We start from the raw sequence: 21,784 nt of genomic DNA on the forward strand, positions 1-21,784 counted from the left end.
ATTTCCTTGTCTGACCAACCAGCTTGACCAAGCCTGGTTTTATTTGCTAGCCATAGATGGCGCTCCGCAGGAAGACCTCCCATGTTCATGGATAAGCAGAATTAATATTGTTATAATGGCCATACGACCACAAGTATTATACAGTTTCAATACAATCACCATCAAAACACAAATGACATTCTTCAGATAACTAGAAAAGAATCCTAAAATTTGTTTGAAAGAATGAAAGCAATAGCCAAAGCAATTCTAAGCCAAAAAAGCAATGTTGGAGGCATTACAATACCTGATTTCAAATTATGCTATAGAGCTATAGTAACAAAAACTACATGGTACTGGCATAAAAACAGACATACCGACCAATGATGCAGAATAGAAAACACAGAGACAAACTTACACATCTACAGTCATCTGATCATTGACAAAGGTGCCAAAAACATACATTGGAGAAAAGACAGCCTTTTTAACAAATGGAGCTGGGACAACTTGTTATCCATAAGTGGAAGAATGAAACTAGACTCTTATTTCTCACCCTGAACAAAAAATCAACTCAACATGAATCAAAGACCTAGGAATTAGACTAGAAACTATGCAACTTCTAGAAGAAAATGTAGGGTCAACCCTCCAGCTTTTAGGCACAGGCAAACAACTTTCTCAACAGGACCTCCAAATCTCAAGAAACAATGACAAAAGTTAATAAATGGGACAGCATCAAATTAAAAAGCTTCTGCACAGCAAAGGAAACAATTAGAAATATGAAGGAATAACCTACAGCTACTCTTCTGACAGATTAATATCTAGAATACATAAAGAGCTAAAAATCTTTATACCAAAACCTCAAATAGGCCAATTAATAAATAGGCAAATGAATTAAACAGACATGTCTCAAAATAATAAAAATAAAAGGCCAAGAAATACATGAAATGTTCAACATTATTAGCAATCAGGGAAATGTAAATCAAAACCACAGTGAGACTGCATCTCACACAGTCAGAATGGCAGTCATCAAGAATATAAACAATATAAAAATAATATAAACAATAAATGATGGAGAGGATGTGGAGCAAAAACAACACTTATATTGTTGGTGAGATTGGAAATTAGTACAACCATTATGGAAATCAGTATGGAGGTTCCTCTAAAGAGTAGGCAGGGAATACCAGATGACTAATGTATACTACTCCCCAATATTTATCTTAAAGAATTAAAGTCATCACACTATAGTAATATATGCACACCCATATTTATAGCAGCATAATTCACAATAGCTAAATCATGGAACCAGCCTATGCATCCATCAACAGAAGAATGGATAAAGAAAATGTGGTATATATACACAATGGAGTTTTAGTCAATCATAAAGAAAAATGAAATTATGTCATTTGTAGGAAAATGGATGGAACCAGAGACTATTACATTAACTGAAATAATCCAAACTTACAAGGTCAAGGCTTGCATGTTTTCTACCATATGTGGAATTAGAAAGGAAAAATAAAAAGAAAGGTTGGGGGAGGGGGGTCAGAGATCTCATGAACATCAAAGGAAGAGCAGTAGAGGAAAGACACAGGGGATGAGAAAAGGGAGGGAGGGAAGAAGTGCTGGGGAGTGATATTGGCCAAATTTTATTGTTATACTGTGTGCATGTATGAATATGTAGCAACAGATTCTATCATTATGTACAACTGTAATGCACCAACAAAAATTGTGGAAAGAGAAAAAAATAAAGCCATTATTTAGGTGAAAAAAAAAGAGAAACTTTTTCAATCAAAAAAATTTAAAAACCAATATAGAATATTCTTTTAAAAAATTGTAGTTGTAGATCGACACAATACCTTTATTTTATTATATTTATTTTTATGATGTACTGAGGATTGAACCCAGTGCCTCACACACGCTGGACAAGTGCTGTACCACTGAGTCACAACCCCAGCCCCTAGAATATTCCTTTTTTAAAGGCAACCTATGGCAATTTTCTTATTAACTTTTACTCTTAGATTAATGGAGTGAAAAAACTGCTTATTGAATGAAGGCATTATATTTGAAAACCATTAAATGAACACCAAATGAGTGATTGGAACTGCAATATATACTAGGGATCTAAGTCAATAAGACATCATCCTATCCTAAATAAATTCTGTCCAGTGATACAGACAGACCTATAAATAAATAACTATAATATGTTATAATGTGATAAGAGGTATGTAGAATGTGCTAAGGGAGTACATAAGAGGGAACCATTAAATGTGCCTGTAGGAAGTATAGAAATGGATTTTCCTTGTGGAAGAGGAGATTGTATGCAACAATACTGCTGCTTTAAGAAAATTTATAGAATCACTGCACTTTATATTCACTGACACCTGATTCCCCAGAATTCAGAATTCAGTACTGATCATCTAACCCCACTGTTGTCTCACTTGAAAGCTATATTTATTTAGATAATAAAAATTATGATTTAATTTTTTTGACCATACCTACATTCATGCCCCTATGTGTAAATACATGCATAGTTACACTATCTTACTTACAAAAAGATTATGATGCCCTACATTTGAATAGATGGCATTCAATACCAACAGCAGCATAAGACCCATTAATATTAGTCTGGTGTAATTGGGGAGAGAAACTGAGAAAAAGAATTTAAAAGAATTACAGCATAAAATCTTTTTTTTTTTTTAATTTTTTTTTTATTATAAAATTGTAAACAAATGGGATACATGTTGTTTCTCTGTCTGTACATGGCGTAAAGGCATACCATTTGTGTAATCATAAATCTACATAGGGTAATGTTGTTTGATTCATTCTGCCATTTTTTCCCTTCCCCCCTCCCCTCCCACCCTTCCACTCCATCTATACAGTCCTTCCTTCCTCCATTCCTGCCCCCCTCCCTAAACCCAACTCCAACCCCAACACTAACCCTTCCCACCCCCCATTATGTGTCATCATCCACTTATTAGCGATATCATTCTTCCTTTGGTTTTTTGAGATTGGCTTATCTCACTTAGCATGATATTCTCCAGTTTCATCCATTTGCCTGCAAATGCCATAATTTTATCGTTCTTTATGGCTGAGTAATATTCCATTGTATATATATACCACATTTTCTTTATCCATTCATCAATTGAAGGACATCTAGGTTGGTTCCACAATCTGGCTATTGTGAACTGAGCAGCTATGAACATTGATGTGGCTGTATCTCTGTAATATGCTGATTTTAAGTCCTTTGGGTATAGGCCAAGGAGTGGGATAGCTGGGTCAAATGGTGCTTCCATTCCAAGTTTTCTAAGGAATCTCCACACTGCTTTCCAGAGTGGCTGCACTAATTTGCAGCCCCACCAGCAATGTATGAGTGTACCTTTCTCCCCACATCCTCGCCAACACCTGTTGTTGGTTGTATTCTTGATAATTGCCATTCTAATTGGGGTGAGATGGAATCTTAGGGTGGTTTTGATTTGCATTTCTCTTATTACTAGAGATGTTGAACATTTTTCCATATGTTTGTTGATTGCTTGTAGATCTTCTGTGAAGTGTCTATTCATTTCCTTAGCCCATTTGTCGATTGGATTATTTACATTCTTGGTGTAGAGTTTTTTGAGTTCTTTATAGATTCTGGAGATTAGCGCTCTATCTGAAGTATGATTGGCAAAGATTTTCTCCCACTCTGTAGGCTCTTTCTTTGCATTGCTGATAGTTTCCTTTGCTGAGAGAAAGCTTTTTAGTTTGAATCTATCCCAGTTATTAATTCTTGCTTTTATTTCTTGTGCTATGGGAGTCCTGTTGAGGAAGTCTGGTCCTAAGCCGACATGTTGAAGCTCTGGACCTACTTTTTCTTCTATAAGATGCAAGGTCTCTGGTCTGATTCCGAGATCCTTAATCCATTTTGAGTTTAGTTTCGTGCATGGTGAGAGATATGGGTTTAGTTTCATTCTGTTGCATATGGATTTCCAATTCTCCCAGCACCATTTGTTGAAGAGGCTATCTTTTCTCCATTGCATATTGTTGGAACCTTTGTCTAGTATGAGAAAATTGTATTTATTTGGGTTTGTGTCCGTGTCCTCTATTCTGTACCATTGATCCACCTTTCTATTTTGGTACCAATACCATGCCGTTTCTGTTACTATTGCTTTGTAGTAGAGTTGAAGATCTGGTATTGCGATACCCCCTGCTTCACTCTTTCTGCCTAGGATTGCTTTAGCTATTCTGGGTTTTTTATTCTTCCAGATGAATTTCATAATTGCTTGCTCTATTTCTGTAAGGTACATCATTGGGATTTTAATTGGAATTGCATTGAATCTGTATAGCACTTTTGGTAGTATGGCCATTTTGACAATATTAATTCTTCCTATCCAAGAACATGGGAGATCTTTCCATCTTCTAAGGTTTTCTTGAGTTTCTTTCTTTAGTGTTCTGTAGTTCTCATTGTAGAGGTCTTTCACCTCTTTTGTGAGATTGATTCCCAAGTATTTTATTTTTTTCGATGCTATTGTGAATGGGGTAGTTTTCCTAATTTCTCTTTCTGAAGATTCATCGCTTATATATAAAAATGCCTTCGATTTATGTGCATTGATCTTATATCCCGCTACTTTACTGAATTCACTTATGAGATCTAAAAGTTTTCTGGTGGAATTTCCTGGTTCCTCTAAGTATACCATCATATCATCAGCAAATAGGGATAGTTTGAGTTCTTCTTTTCCTATTCGTATCCCTTTAATTTCTTCGGTCTGTCTAATTGCTCTGGCTAGAGTTTCAAGGACGATATTGAATAGAAGTGGTGAAAGAGGGCATCCCTGCCTTGTTCCAGTTTTTAGAGGGAATGCTTTCAGTTTTTCACCATTTAGAATGATATTAGCCATGGGTTTAGCGTAGATGGCCTTTACAATGTTAAGGAATGTTCCCACTATCCCTATTTTTTCTAGTGTTTTGAGCATGAAGGGGTGCTGTATTTTATCAAATGCTTTTTCTGCATCTATCGAAATAATCATGTGATTCTTGACTTTCAGTCTATTGATATGGTGAATGACATTTATTGATTTTCTGATGTTGAACCAACCTTGCATCCCTGGGATGAAACCCACTTGATCATGGTGCACTATCTTTTTAATATGTTTTTGTATGCGATTTGCTAAAATTTTGTTTAGAATTTTTGCGTCGATGTTCATTAAGGATATTGGTCTGAAATTTTCTTTCCTCGATGTGTCTCTGTCTGGTTTAGGAATCAGGGTAATATTGGCTTCATAGAATGAGTTTGGGAGGGTTCCCTCCTCTTCTATTTTCTGGAATACTTTGAGAAGTATTGGAATGAGTTCTTCTTTAAAAGTTTTGTAGAACTTGGCTGAGAACCCATCTGGTCCTGGACTTTTCTTTGTTGGTAGGCTATTGATGACTTCTTCTATTTCATTACTTGAAATTGGTCTATTTAAATTGTCTATGTCCTCCTCGTTCAGTTTAGGCAATTCATATGTCTCTAGAAACCTGTTGATGTCTTCGAAATTTTCTATTTTGTTGGAGTATAGATTTTCAAAATAGCTTCTAATTATGTTTTGTATTTCAGTCGTGTCTGTTGTGATATTTCCTTGTTCATTCCGAATTTTAGTGATTTGGGTTTTCTCTCGTCTTCTCTTTGTTAGTGTGGCTAAAGGTTTATCAATTTTGTTTATTTTTTCGAAGAACCAACTATTTATTTTGTCAATTTTTTGTATTGTTTCTTTTGTTTCAATTTCGTTGATTTCAGCTCTCAGTTTAACTATTTCCTGTCTTCTACTACTTTTGGTGTTGGTCTGTTCTTCTTTTTCTAGGGCTTTGAGTTGTAGTGTTAGGTCATTTATTTTTTGAGTTTTACTTCTTTTATTAAATGCGCTCCATGAAATAAATCTTCCTCTAAGTACCGCTTTCATAGTGTCCCAGAGATTTTGATATGATGTTTCTTTGTTCTCATTGACCTCTAAGAATTTTTTAATTTCCTTCCTAATATCTTCTGTTATCCATTCATCATATAGTAGCATATTGTTTAATCTCCAGGTGTTGGAGTAGTTTCTGTTTTTTACTCTTTCATTAATTTCTAACTTCAATCCATTATGATCTGATAGAATACAAGGTAGTGTCTCTATCTTCTTGTATTTGCTGACATTAGCTTTGTGGCATAATATATGGTCTATTTTAGAGAAGGATCCATGTGCTGCTGAGAAGAAAGTGTATTCGCTCTTGGTTGGATGGTATATTCTATAAATGTCTGTTAAGTCTAAATTATTGATTGTGTTATTGAGATCTATGGTTTCTTTGTTCAATTTTTGTTTGGAAGATCTGTCCAGTGGTGAAAGAGGCGTGTTAAAATCACCTAGTATTATTGTGTTATGGTCTATTTGGTTTCTAAAATTGAGAAGGATTTGTTTAACATACATGGATGAGCCACTGTTTGGGGCATAGATGTTTATGATTGTTATATCTTGCTGATTTATGCTTCCCTTAAGCAGTATGAAATGTCCTTCTTTATCCCTTCTAACTAACATTGGCTTGAAGTCCACATTATCTGAAATGAGGATGGATACTCCAGCTTTTTTGCTGAGCCCATGTGCATGGTATGTTTTTCCCCATCCTTTCACCTTTAGTCTATGGGTATCTCTTTCTATGAGGTGAGTCTCTTGCAGGCAACATATTGTTGGATCTTTCTTTTTAATCCAATCTGCCAGTCTATGTCTTTTGATTGATGAATTCAGGCCATTAACATTCAGGGTTATTATTGAGATATGATTTGTATTCCCAGTCATTTGGTTCATATTTAAAATTTTTGACACATCTTGGTTCCTCCTTTATTTGACAGTTCCTTTAGGATAATTCCTCCCTTTGCTGATTTGCTTCTTTGTTTTTTATCTCTTCCTCATGAAATATTTTGCTGAGAATGTTCTGTAATGCTGGCTTTCTTTTTGTAAATTCTTTTAGCTTTTGTTTATCGTGGAATGATCTTATTTCATCGTCAAATTTGAAGGTAAGTTTTGCTGGGTATAAGATTCTTGGTTGGCATCCATTTTCTTTCAGAGCTTGAAAAATGTTGTTCCAGGCCCTTCTAGCTTTTAGGGTCTGGATTGAAAAATCTGCTGATATCCGTATTGGCTTCCCCCTGAATGTAATTTGGTTCTTTTCTCTCACAGCCTTTAAAATTCTGTCTTTATTTTGTATGTTAGGTATTTTCATTATAATGTGCCTTGGTGTGGGTCTGTTGTAATTTTGTGTATTTGGAGTCCTATAAGCCTCTTGGACTTGATTTTCCATTTCATTCTTCAGATTTGGGAAATTTTCTGATATTATTTCTTCAAATAGATTGTTCATTCCTTTGGTTTGTTTCTCTAAGCCTTCCTCAATCCCAATAATTCTCAAATTTGGCCTTTTCATGATATCCCATAGTTCTTGGAGATTCTGTTCATGATTTCTCACCATCTTCTCTGTTTGTTCAACTTTGTTTTCGAGGTTAAATATTTTGTCTTCAATATCTGAAGTTCTGTCTTCCAGGTGTTCTATCCTATTGGTTATGCTTTCTATGGAGTTCTTAATTTGGTTTATTGTTTCCTTCATTTCAAGGATTTCTGTTTGGTTTTTTTTCAATATCTCTAACTCTTTATTGAAATGATCTTTTGCTTCCTGAATTTGCTCTGTTAACTGTCGATTGGTGCGATCGTTCAATGCCTGCATTTGCTCTTTCATCTCATCGTTTGCTTCCCTAATCATTTTAATTATGTACATTCTGAACTCCCTTTCTGTCATTTCTTCTGCCATGCTGTCGTTGGATTTTATTGATGTAACATCTAGATTTGTTTGGGGCATTTTCTTCCCTTGTTTTCTCATATTGTTCAGGGATCAGTGGGTCATTAAGATATTGCAGATTTCCTCTATCAACTTATAATGTCCCTGAAGATTGCTAGTATATCCCCTCTTATCCTTCAGTAGCCTGAAGTCTTGGAGGAGGTTGATAATGCAGAGCTCCACGAAGAAGCTGCCTCTCTAGGTGTGATAACCCTCAGGTGGCGTATATTCCCTGCTAGTGGGCGGAGGTGCCTCCACTTGTTGACCAATGGTCATCCAATGGGGAAGTAGACTGTGGGCTGAGGCAAGGCCTGTTTGTGCCTATGTCTCTGGCTTTACGGTCCCTGTGGGAAAACCTCCCCCGGCCGGGAAGAGTCACTCGGTGGGGACGTCTCGCTAGTCAGTTGCCCTCCTAGAGGTTCCCCTCAATCTACAACTACCACCTGGGCTGGGCTGTCTTCTTCTGCAACGATCCCAGGGGCCCGGACCTATGTCCTGGGCCTGGGAGCCTCACCCTTCGCAGGCGAGTCTCCTTAGGCTGCCTCTCCCAGAGAATCTGCCCGCCGCCCTGGAAACTTCGCTCCGCCCCTAGGCGTGTCTCTGTGCGGCTCTTCCAGCAAGAAGCCACCTAGCTCCTGGGACCCTGCTCTGCACCAATCGCCTGGCTATGCAGCCCCTCCCCTGAGCCACCACCTGGAGCCCCGTACAATAGCTCCGAGACACAGAGACCCGCCACACACCTCCTCCTCCGGAGAGCCGCCCGGTTTCCGACGCAGTCACTAGGAATTCAAACAACTCACTTCGGGTCTCCTCCTCCCGCCAACCACCCGTAGCCCTAGGCAGTCACTCCAAGTCCAAGTGACCCGCCCTGTTCCTCCTCCTCCTCCTTGGGGTAGCCCCCCAGGTGTTCAGGAACGGTGGCTCCGAGACCAGGTGACTCACCACGCTCCTCCTCCAGGCAGGCCACCGGTGTTCAGGAGTGGTTGCTTTTAGTCCAATCAGTTCACCACTCGCCTCCTCCTCTGGCAACCGCCTGTGGTTCTGATGCAGTCACTCCCAGGCTCTCCTCCTCCAGGCAGGCCACCAGTGTTCTGGAGCAGCTGCTCCGAGTTCAAACAGCTCGTCACGCAGCTCCTCCTTTGGCAACCGCCCGCAGCTCTGATGCAGTCACTCCCAGGTCAAACAACACGCCGCGCTCCTCCTCCTCCTCCGGGCAACCTCCCGGCACTCAGGGGCGCTCGCTCTGGGTTCAAACAGTTTACCACGCAGCTCCTCTTCTGGCAACCGCCTGTGGTTCTGATGCAGTCACTCCCAGACCAAGCGTCCCGCCGCGCTCCTCCTCTTCCTCCGGGCAGTCCCCCGGCGCTCAGGAGCGCCCACTCTGAGTTCAAACAGCTCACCACGCAGCTCCTCCTCTGGCAACCGCCCGTGGCTCTGATGCAGTCACTCCTAGACCCAAGCGACCCGCTGGGCCTCTCCTCCTCCTCCGGGCAACTCCCCGGTGTTCGGAAGCGGTCACTCTGGGTCCAAACAGCTCGCCACGCAGCTCCTCCCCAGGCAGCCACCCGGAGCCCCAGCGGCTGCTCGAGTCCAAGCGCTATGCTGAGCCGCCTCCTCTACGATGATCCCAGTTGTCCGTGTTTACCGCTCCAGCGGGGGGAGGGGCGTCTCGCCAGGCAACTCCACTTCACAAATTCCCTGCGTTCCGGGGCTACCGCCCCATCCGGGACGCCTCCCCAACAGGAGAGACTCACCCGGCAGCTTTGAGTTGGTCCCAAGTCTCTCACTATCTCCTCTTTTGAATCTTGCGTCCTGGAGCAGCGTAAAATGCAGCCGCCCTCTAGTCCGCCATCTTGGCCCCTGTGTGCATAAAATCTTGAAACTTAAGTTTATTGCAAAATCTTCTCATAGATTTAAAATTCGGTCTTTATTATGTAGCCACAAAACAGTTAAAAGGAAAAAAGGAAGCTCTACTGGGAAAAATTGTGAGAATTTCTTGATATGTTGTAAAAAATGTGTGTTTCACTGAATGTTAGAATACTTTTAAACATTTTTATTTCTTAAATCAGGGTAGAAATCCTATGGCAGAGTTTAAAGACTATTTTTATAGTATGAAAATCCAAACATTAAAAAAAATTTTTTTCTTAAGATTTTACATGTTTGGTGCTTTTGTTTATATGTCATATCAACAACATAAGTTGAGTTTAAGAAAAAAGTCTGTTAGTTCTCTCATATGCGTTTAAAAACACAAATAGTTATGAGGCAAATAAGATTTTTTTAGTTTTTGGATACGACTAGTTTATCTAAATAGGTTACTAAAATTCCTTGTAATTACCAGGTAATTTTCAGGGAAGAGGGATGATTTATAAAAACTAGTATGTAATTAAACTATAAGTCAGTAATGAAGTGAAAACTTATTTTTGTGACACAAAGACATTTCTGGATAATGTTTTTTAAAAGGACAAGAAAAGGATTCCTAAAACAACTACTTATGTGGCTAAAATTAACATGAAATTAACATTTCTACTGAAATGTGTTCTATTTCAGAGAGGTGTTGATTATTTCAAAAAGTTGTAACTCATGTAGCTAAAACTACAGAGTAGGGGAAACACCCTTGACATCAAATCCCATTAACACTATCTTTTTACATCTTTCTCATATGTATCTTTCCCTTTCTATTTTTCAAAGGTTTGGCTCAGGTCCTTATCATTTCTCATCTGGATTGTATATTAATAGCCTTCCAAGATTCCTGTCATTGTTAACTCATCTTTCATACTTAAGGAAAAAGTCTTTCAGTTCTCTCATGTGTGTTTTAAAAATACAAATACTATGAGAAACATAGTATGAAAGAAACTTTAGAGTTAAAGGCCTTCTATTAAATTGTTGCTTTATACCACCAGTCTTATTACAAAAGTTTAGAGGTTCTGGTATAGTCTAGATGGCTTCAGGAAAGTTCAGATCCAGTGTAGGCCTGTCAACCTAAAAAGTCTTAAAATGCTTTAAAAAAATTAGACAATTGTGAAATATCTACCCCTCCCCATCCATCCCTGTCCTGAGGCCCAATTTTAGTCAATGGCAGGGTTGTACCAGAATGGAATGGTACTAAAAAGAGTGAGCCTATTATTATATTTATGTTGGTACACAGTTTTAAATCTCTGCCTCCTAAATTTATATCTGACTTGTATCATTTTTCATAAACTGTAGAGGCAGAAGCAAGATGGAAAAGGCACAGAGCTATGTTAACTACATAAAGAAAAATTTCCAGAAGAGTTCCATAGAGCTATAAAAACGTGGTAGTTTAATACTCATTACAAGCAATCATAAGTAAGTGTCCTTTTAATCTATGAAATTTGCTCCTATAATTTTAGCATAAGACTCAAGGAAACTATACAAACTAAAATCAGGGGGAGAAAAGTGGGGAATCTGGACCAGCACTTACTCTATGCCAATCCCATTGATTCTCTGCCTAAGAGACAGGGAGGGAAAAGAAATAGAGAACATTATGTAAGGATGAGAATCAAAAGAGATTTAGAGCCATATCTGGTATAAATCTGTATCTCCACTGATGAGTTCAGTCATACAGCCAGATAATAAATTAGACTAGATGTTAGAAACTAAGGGTTTTAAGCTGGATGTGGTAGTGCACACCTGTAATTCCAGTGACTCAGGAGGTTAAAGTAAGAGGATTGCAAGTTTGAGGCCAGTCTCAGCAACTTGGCAAGACCCTGTCTAAAAAAAGAAAAACTAGGGATGTAGCTCAGTGGTAAAGCACACCTGGGTTCTACCCTAGTACCAAAAAGCAAAACAAAACAAAAAAGAAACTAAGGGTTTTAATAACACCTATGGCTGGGGCATGAGAATGGAAGGCATACAGCATACATTCTATATGCTGCCCATTCGAGAGAAGTCATTTGTAGCACTGCTGGAGAAAAAATTTTACATAGCTAACTGCATAATTTCTAAGAAACTGTCTCACAGATAACTCACATAAAGATGGAAGGACATATCCTTTGTGTGTGTATGAACAGTAGAAAAATGAAAACAATGGAAATGCTCATCAAGAAAGAACTGGTTTAATAAAAGTTATTACTTCCATACACAAACAAGTAAAATTTAAAAGAATGAGGCAGAACTGTAAGAAGAGATTTTTAAAATACGTTAAGTAAAAACACACATGTATGCATGTACACACACACATAAATTCCCTCTGAAATGTACTTTTCTGTTTTGTGGTGCTGGGGATTGAACCCAGGGCCTTCTGCTTGATAGGCAAACACTCTACAAACTGAGCTATATCCCCAGCCCTGAAATGTACTTTTGTGGGCATACATGTATATGTACAGAATATTTCTGGAAAATTATATAAAAATTAATCAGGGCAGATTCATAACAAGTCTAGAAGAGTCAGAGGAGTAGGAATACTTTTTCATATTTGCCCCTCTCTACTACTGGAAATTTTACAGGATAATTACTATTACAATACAAAAATACTTAAAGAAAACTATCAGCGATGAATCTTCAGAAAGAGAAATCAGGAAAACTACCCCATTCACAATAGCTTCGAAAAAAATAAAATACTTGGGAATCAATCTCACAAAAGAGGTGAAAGATCTCTACAATGAGAACTACAGAACACTAAAGAAAGAAATTAAAGAAAACCTTAGAAGATGGAAAGATCTCCCATGTTCTTGGATAGGAAGAATTAATATTGTCAAAATGGCCATACTACCAAAAGTGCTATACAGATTCAATGCAATTCCAATTAAAATCCCAATGACGTACCTTACAGAAATAGAGCAAGAAATTATGAAATTCATCTGGAAGAATAAAAAACCCAGAATAGCTAAAGCAATCCTAGGCAGAAAGAGTGAAACAGGGGGTATCGCAATACCAGATCTTCAACTCTACTACAAAGCAATAGTAACAAAAACGGCATGGTATTGGTACCAAAATAGAAAGGTGGATCAATGGTACAGAATAGAGGACACGGAGACAAACCCAAATAAATACAATTTTCTCATACTAGACAAAGGGGCCAAAAATATGCAATGGAGAAAAGATAGCCTCTTCAACAAATGGTGCTGGGAGAATTGGAAATCCATATGCAACAGAATGAAACTAAACCCGTATCTCTCACCATGCACGAAACTAAACTCAAAATGGATTAAGGATCTCGGAATCAGACCAGAGACCTTGCATCTTATAGAAGAAAAAGTAGGTCCAAACCTTCAACTTGTTGGCTTAGGACCAGACTTCCTCAACAGGACTCCCATAGCACAAGAAATAAAAGCAAGAATTAATAACTGGGATAGATTCAAACTAAAAAGCTTCCTCTCCGCAAAGGAAACTATCAGCAATGCGAAGAAAGAGCCTACAGAGTGGGAGAAAATCTTTGCCAATCATACTTCAGATAGAGCACTAATCTCCAGAATCTATAAAGAACTCAAAAAACTCTACACCAAGAATGCAAATAATCCAATCGACAAATGGGCTAAGGAAATGAATAGACACTTCACAGAAGAAGATCTACAAGCAATCAACAAACATATGGAAAAATGTTCAACATCTCTAGTAATAAGAGAAATGCAAATCAAAACCACCCTAAGATTCCATCTCACCCCAATTAGAATGGCGATTATCAAGAACACAAGCAACAATAGGTGTTGGCGAGGATGTGGGGAGAAAGGTACACTCATACATTGCTGGTGGGGCTGCAAATTAGTGCAGCCACTCTGGAAAGCAGTGTGGAGATTCCTTAGAAAACTTGGAATGGAACCACCATTTGACCCAGCTATCCCACTCCTTGGCCTATATCCAAAGGACTTAAAATCAGCATATTACAGAGATACAGCCACATCAATGTTCATAGCTGCTCAGTTCACAATAGCCAGATTGTGGAACCAACCTAGATGTCCTTCAATTGATGAATGGATAAAGAAACTGTGGTATATATATACAATGGAATATTACTCAGCCATAAAGAATGATAAAATTATGGCATTTGCAGGCAAATGGATGAAACTGGAGAATATCATGTTAAGTGAGATAAGCCAATCTCAAAAAACCAATGGACGAATGATATCGCTAATAAGTAGATGATGACACATAATGGGGGGTGGGAGGGGTTAGTGTTAGGGTTAGAGTTAGGGTTAGGGAGGGGGGCAAGAATGGAGGAAGGAAGGACTGTATAGAGGGAAAAGAGGGGTAGGAGGGGTGGGGGGGAAGGGAAAAAATAACAGAATGAATCAAACAACATTACCCTATGTAAATTTATGATTACACAAATGGTATGCCTTTACGCCATGTACAAACAGAGAAACATTATGTATCCCATTTGTTTACAATAAAAAAAAAAAAAGAAAACTATCATTTGGACACAGCTTCTTTTACCATGCTCTACTCACCCAACTTCAATCTAATTTAAAATAAAGCAAACACAATAGAAGCCTAAAAAGCATACCTAACACACATTTACTGATTATCGTCTAGCCTACTATGTGCCAGGACTGTTTTAGGCAATACTGTTTTGGCAAGACTGTTTTATAACTGTTTTAGGTAATAAAGTCTTCAAAGTAGAAACTAAAGAAAAGTTTTTAAAATAAAGTAGGAAGGATATTCTTAGTCATTACAGTCTAGAATTAGGATTGTGATTAACAATGGTCTTGACACTCTTTAGACAAGGTACTGACTTTGTTGAGTTCTAGAACTCTTTTCCAAGAATGGTAAGCAGAATTGAGTTTAATTTCAATCACTTACCCAACAGGAAAGATAGGCCAGCTAATAGTGGTCATATCTGTTACTGGGGTTCAGTCCTATGGTAGTGTTTCCTTTCTTGTTCTTGTTCTCAGGGGTGGGACAGGTCTTACAGGCCCATAAATTGTTACCTCGGGAGTTGGGGTTTATTTCCAACTAGTTCATTATTTCTCTGGGAAATGGTGGCCCAAATATTATTGGGTCTGGATTTTCAGTATAATATTTGTACTTTTGCTATCAAAACAGTTTAAAAGCAGGTAGAACTGAGCTCTTTATTTCCCATGGAAAGGCAATTACAATGCTAATCTTCAGGAATATCTTCAAAATATTTTCTATTGCCTTTATGCTTTATGACTACTGTACTTAAAAATAAAACCTATACTTTTATTTATGAAATGGGTCAGGGAAAGTTTAGGGTACCTAGTAGCTGAGGCCCAGGATGCTGTCTGCCTGAGGAGGACAAAAATGCTGTGAAGATCCAGCAGTTTTAGATCTTACTCTGGGTTCAATTATAAATGAGGAAAGTGGTCTCTTTCTGTTTTCTTTCCATGGAGCCATGTCTGGCTCAGTAGGATGGGAGAAGAGGTAGGGATTCTGTTAGATGGTGTACAGAATAAAGAAACCCCCAAATAAGGTACAAACAGGAAATTTAACTTTATCCACTATGTGGAAAACACTAAAATTTTCATATAAAAGCTCAAATAATATAAGCATTATATGAAAAATAAGTATAATAAATAGACATGTGTCCTCTCATAAATAAACATGATTATTTCCTCTTTCATCACATACTTTAGTAATTTGAGTTTTCTCTCTTTTTCTCTTTGTGTGGCTAGGGGTTTATCAATTTTATTTTTTTCAAATAACCAACTTTTTGTTTTGTCAATTATTTCAATTGTTTCTTTTGTTTCAATTTCATTGATTTCAGCTCTGATTTTAATTATTTCCTGTCTTCTACTGTTCTTGGTATTGATTTGTTCTTCTTTTTCTAGGGCTTTGAGTTGTATTTTTGGGTCGTTTATTTATTGACTTTTTATTTTTTTAATGAATGAGCTCAAAGCAATGATCTTTCCTCTTAGCACTGCCTTCATGGTGTCCCAGAGATTTTGGTATGTTGTATCACTATTCTTATTTACCTCTAAGTATTTTTTTTATTTCATCTCTGATTTCTTCTGTTATTTATTCAACATCCAATAGTATATTATTTAGTCTTCAGGTGTTACAGTAGCTTCTATTTTTTATTCTATTGAAGAAGAAATACAATTGATCAACAAATATATGAAAAATGTTCAACATCTTTAGCAATTACAGAAATGCAAATCAAAACTCATTTACCCCATTCAGAATGGCAATTATCAAGAATACAAACAACAATAAATGTTGGCAAGGATGTGGGGAAAAAGGTACACTGGTGGTGGGAATGCAAACTGGTGCAACCATTATGGACAGCAGTATAGATTCCTCAGAAAACATGGAATGAAACCACCATTTGACTCAGCTATCCCACTTCTCAGTTTATACACAAAGAACTTAAAATCAGCATATTACAGTGATGCAGCCACATCAATGTTTGCAGCAGCTCAATTCACAACAGCCAAACTATGGAACCAACCTAGGTGCCCTTCAACAGATGAATAGATTTTAAAAAGTGTCATATATATATGATGGAATATTACTCAGCCTTAAAGAAGAATGAAATTAGGGCATTTGCTGGTAAATGGATGGAGCTGGAGAATATCATGCTAAGCAAAATAAGCCAATCCCCAAAAACCAAAGGCCAAATGTTTTCTCTAATATACAGATGCTAATTCACAATAGTGTTGGTGGGGGCTAGGGAAGAAAAGAGTTACTTTAGATTAGGTAGGGGTGAGTGAAGGGAGGGGAGGGGTAGGAGTAGGAAGGATAGTAGAATGAATCAGACATTATTACCCTGTGTACATATATAACTATAAGACCAGTGGGATTCTACATAATGTATAACCAGAAGAATGAGAAATTATAATCCATTATATATGATATAACAAAGTACATTCTACTGTCATATATAACTAAAAAAAGCATCAAGAGACCCAATTAACAACAAAAAAGAGTTAATTTTTCTAAAATTTTTTTTAGTTGTCGATGGACCTTTATTTTATTTATTTATTTTATGTGTTGCTAAAAATCAAACCCACTGCCTCACACATGCTAGGCAAGCGCTCTATCACCAAGTCACAACCCCAGTCTCAGTTATTGTTAATTTTGTTAGGTTGGCTAACAGTGCTACAAAATGTGTATAAAGTGTCCTTTCATGGGGGATGCAAAATATAAAACAAAATGTCAAAAAAAAAGTTTAAATTTATAGAAATCTTTATTTAATATTCTCTCATGATATCCTTCCTCCCCTCACTGCTGACTTAAAACCAATAGAATTGACCCTGGTAGCACTTCCTGATTATTCTTTAGATTACAAAAAATGTAGACATCTTACATCTATAAGATGTAGACATCTTACATCAATAAGGTACACACTGAGGTTATTTATAATTAGAAAATAAGAGAGTAAAAGTTACTCTTAAGATACAATAATATAAAAAATAAAATAAAATGCTACATTCAGGGCTGGGGATGTAGTTCAGTGGTAGACTGCTTGCCTAGTATGTACCAGGTCCTAGGTTCAAACCCCAGAACCACAAAATATATCAATCAATAAATAAAAAATTACAAAGGGGCAGTTATAAAAAAGATACAATAATATATATCCAACTAAACATTAAGAGGATAAAAACATTCTGTCATATTGTGAGGCCAAGAGAACTTCTATATCTCAATATCTTATTAAACTAATAAGGTCTAGTCAATTCAAAAAATGTTTCAGTGCTGTTTTCAGTTAGTTAACTGACTCTGTGGGTAAAACATTTATAGCATTCTTCCATGGCAGGTTATTAACCCTCTTATTATCAATTTTGATATGTGTTCAAAGTAAATGATACATTGTCACTGATTTTGATCATCACAACTAGGAGTCACCCAGCCCTGACTTGAGTGGAAATCAGTGTATAAAAGTGAAAATGGCTTGAGAGAATGACTGCCTCTCCTGAGGGCAGGTGAAGGTTCAGTGACCTCTGGGCACACTAGTCCATTCTGGTGAATCACTGCTTTGGGGAAGTGAGAACCCCCATGGCTCATAAAATTTGATGATATTAAGAAGAGGGAAGGAATTCACACTTAAGATGTCAGGGTCATTTTAAGAAATACAGCTTTAAAAATTCAAGTGTAAGAAAAAATACTCTATTTAAAAATGTATTGCTAATATTTTTTTCTTTTAAAGTATTGGGGAAAACCCATATCCTACAGATGTTCATTACTTATTCTATGTACACCACTGGGAGATAAACAGAACTGTTAAAATACAAAAATGCCAAGGGTAATTCAACTGCTGCAGTGTAAGTGTGGCATAACTGATTCGTCATGACACACAATTTTCTAAAAGCTATTCTGTTAGAAGGCAATAAATGAGTGCATAAATGATTTACACTCTTTAGAACCATAGTTATTATTCAGTATTTTATTTTTAAAAATATATACACCCTATACTATTATGTTTATTCTCTAGAGTATAATAAAAACATAATTGAATTTGATGAAAAATAGACTTGATTCTAAATGTAGCATACAGCACATACAGCTATTCTCTTACTTTATCCCTTGTGAAGATCAATGGTCACTTGAGGTGATTCTGCTCTAGGTTTGTTTTAATATAGGAGCAATAAAATATTTTAAATTTAAAATTATATCCTTATATTCCATATTACAATTTCTTTTTTATACTAACATCTAAATTTCAACCTAAAAAAAGAATTCATGGATGTAAAATATAATACTTTAATCACTGTTCTACTTTTAAGTGTGATTTTTTTTTATTGACCAAGTAGGGCAGAAAATTAAGTACAGATGGCTTACCAAATAAAAATAAAGCAATCTATAGCCAAAACATCAGTTTGGTAGCTTGCTTATCTTGATGGATCCTGAATGCCATTGTGAAGGGAGCAATGTATCCTTAAAATAATTATTCCTTTTTAAAAATATAACCATCTGTGAAATTTAGATAAATTACTTGTTAAACTATTTAAGTGAACATTATTTTCATTTCTAAGTTCTTTTATGTTAGAAATTCCATCATGCAATATATAAATATATAGAATAAAAATTACGAGTGCACACTTACACTAAGGTTTTACATAGTTATTTTATATTTACATGTAATTTCAAGTATTCACTCTCAACAGTATGGTTAAGTCATATACACATGCTATCTTTAAAATATATTCATTATATATGTTTATATTATAAAGTTAAAAATTTTAATTCTTTCTGCTGAAATTCAGAAAAAGATTTCCTCCTCTCCTTTTTCTTGAATCACGTGCCTTAGAAAATTTAATCCTAAGTAGTTGTTTACTTCTTGGACATGTATTCCTTAGAAGACTAGATGTGCCTTTTGTCAGCTTCAGGACCCAGAGTGTCCTTCTCAAGAACCTGGGAGTCATGTTTTTGAAACCCAAGTATCAAGGGAGATAGTTCCCCTCTTCCCAAGTTCTGTGGAAGAGTTAGGAATCTAACTTCAGTGCGTATCTTGCTTCAATTTACAAAGTTATCATCTGGAATGAAGATATTGAAAGTAAATTTCTCTTCCAGATAAAGTCCATCAGCTAACACAGGTAGTTTCCCTAACTCCCACAGTACATTTATTATGTGTGCAAAAACAAAAGTGTTGTCAAGTCTTCTTCCTTAAAGATTAGTGATGTTTAACTTGGCAACATGTGGGTACAATCTGTATCTACCTGGCTACATAAGATGGTGAGATTTCTTTCTGTCTTTGAAATCTATTAGTGGATTGCCTGTAATGTACATCATATTCTTTTTAATGCTTTATCAACAATAAAAATCTTTCTTTTTCTACTGATTTTATGGGCAGGAATTCTGAGAAAAGAGAAGATTTTGTTTCTAATTATAACTCCCCAACAATATGCTATCTTTTCAATTTATTTAAATGTATTATTATGGTGATGAAGAATTAACTGCATTATGTAAACATGAGAAAAAATACATTAGGAACATTTCACTTGTTTTACTTATTTTCTTTGAACCAATTATATGATACCTGAAATTTCAAAAAGAAAATGCTATGTATCGTTGCACAGTAGAAATTTTTATTATGATTTGCACATTTGTAGCAACCCACATGTGGTGAATTAGAACTTATAACCAGAAGGATTCAAATGAGTGAACTGCCTGATTAAAGGGTAAGTTCTATTTGTAGGAAACTACTTTGTTATCCCTGCTCCCCCCAGTATTTGGGGAAGAGTCCCTCTCCTTTAGATGAGAAGACTTAAAATGACAAATTTTGTGCAAAATGACCAATATTATGCAAATAACTTATTTTTGATGTTCTGTTTTCAGTAACTTAGTGATTGTGGCCTTTTACTACCATTTAAATAACTTAATTATAAAATGTAATTACTGTGATTATCTTTCAAGTAAGAATGCTTAACTCTAAACATTAATGACAATTCAGGACATTAATATTTAAAACTCTAAGAAACCTTTAATAGTGGTTTAATAAACTCTAATTTGTCTATTTGAAAACAGTGCTTATATTTTCTAGTCTTATTGAAAGTACTAATCAGATAAAGATAATTGTGTTAAATTTTAAGAAGGGGAGCATAATCAATATTTTTCAAGAAAGTAATAATTCAAACCTCAAATTATTTAAGAACAAAAACATTAAAACCAGACTAGGTAAATTTTACGTAAACAAAATATGAAACAACTTTAAAAAAATTAGCAATATTTACCTTGTAGCATTTTGTTCTATCTGTTCATCAATGTCACTGAAGATCTGCTTAAACTCCAAGTCTCCAGGAAATGAGTTTAACAAGCATTGTAGGTCAAAAGAATTATGGGAATATTCATCTACCCAGTCCATTCTGAGGAACAAAAATAAGCAATAAGACATGTCAGTTTCCTCAAAATAGAAAGAAAATAAAGAAATCTACCTCAAATTGCAATAGTAAAAGTTGTGACACTAAACAAAAAATATTAGTTTCCATTTATAGGCATGGAGGCAAACTAGAATACCATTAAATCAGGTAGAGTGCTTTGTTATTTAAATTTCATGAGGTGTGACCCAATTTTCACACTTCTCTGTGGTTTGAAAGCTGAACAACTTATCAGCCCTTAGAGGGTGCTTAAGCATCCTACAGCTTCTCACTATAACCAAGAGCTACAGAGGAAATCATAAAATCCAGAGACCACTGTAAACAAAGCTGGATGAAGCTAGAACTCAACAACTTCTCTCCATTCCTGTCAACATACTGACCTGGAAATTGAGTCTCAGGATTTTGTTTTTAATAAAATAAATCTTCGGGGGCCTGGTACTGGAGATAGAACCCCAGGGAGCTTTATACTGAGCTACATCTCCAGTCCTTTTTTGAAATTTTGAGATAGGGTCTTGCTAAGTTGCTAACGCTAGCCTCAAACTTGTGATCCTTTTGCCTCAAACTCCCTATTCCTGGGGATTACAGGGGTCTACCACCATACCTGACCAGTCTCAGACTTTTAAAGTCTTATCCCCTGGGCCTACTTATATATGAAGAAGGCAAAATTTTCCCTGAGTTTCTTTACTATCCCAGACAGACTTTGCCACAGACTATTGTTTGTCTTTGGTCCCCACTCTATTTCCAAAGAGAATCACTTACAAGCTATTGTCTACTTTTCAGTCTAATTTCCCCTAAAAATCACTTAATATTGCTCAAAAATGCTCAGATTTCCCCATATCCCTTTTCCTCATGAAGAATATATACACATCTGAACCTCATTGGATTATTTAGCACTCACCCTCCTGTGATGCCTCTGAGCACACTAATAAATTTCTGAGCTTTTACTCTTGTCAATCATCTTTTGTCTGTTTATTTCACTAAATTTAAAGACTCAAAATTACAGCAGGCAAGAAATTCTCTTTACTCCTACACTAGCAAAGGTCTTCCATATCATTATAAGGGTTGTTTTATACCCCAATGGTCTCTCCCTCCAGAGCAAAAGGATTGATTCAGATACTGAATGAATGGTGTGTTTCTATGTGCAAGTCGCTCTTTAGAATTTGTGAACAGAGCAAGCATATAGGTGATGACTTGCGTAAGTGACCAAAGGTAGAAAATACCTAGAGTGAAATGAATTTTTAAAAAAAATTTTTTTTAAATTTTGG

At 36.5% G+C, this 21,784-nt stretch overlaps 1 protein-coding gene across 2 annotated transcripts in view; it reads right to left on the bottom strand.

Moving 5' to 3' along the window:
- The window catches only part of Kiaa0825 (KIAA0825 ortholog), a 413,039-nt gene that overhangs the window by 336,079 nt on the left and 55,176 nt on the right, over positions 1 to 21,784 (bottom strand). The window contains exon 3 of one of the 2 annotated variants that reach the window (XM_047556135.1): positions 20,376 to 20,507. In XM_047556135.1, coding sequence (XP_047412091.1) covers positions 20,376 to 20,506 — 131 coding nt within the window. In that variant the 5' untranslated portion in view covers position 20,507. Of the gene's footprint in view, positions 1 to 20,375; positions 20,508 to 21,784 lie in introns of those variants that run through there. The other variant, XM_047556136.1, reaches the window with a different exon arrangement.

This window comes from Sciurus carolinensis, chromosome 6 (genome assembly GCF_902686445.1).
Source record: "Sciurus carolinensis chromosome 6, mSciCar1.2, whole genome shotgun sequence".
NCBI classification, from domain to species: domain Eukaryota; kingdom Metazoa; phylum Chordata; class Mammalia; order Rodentia; family Sciuridae; genus Sciurus; species Sciurus carolinensis.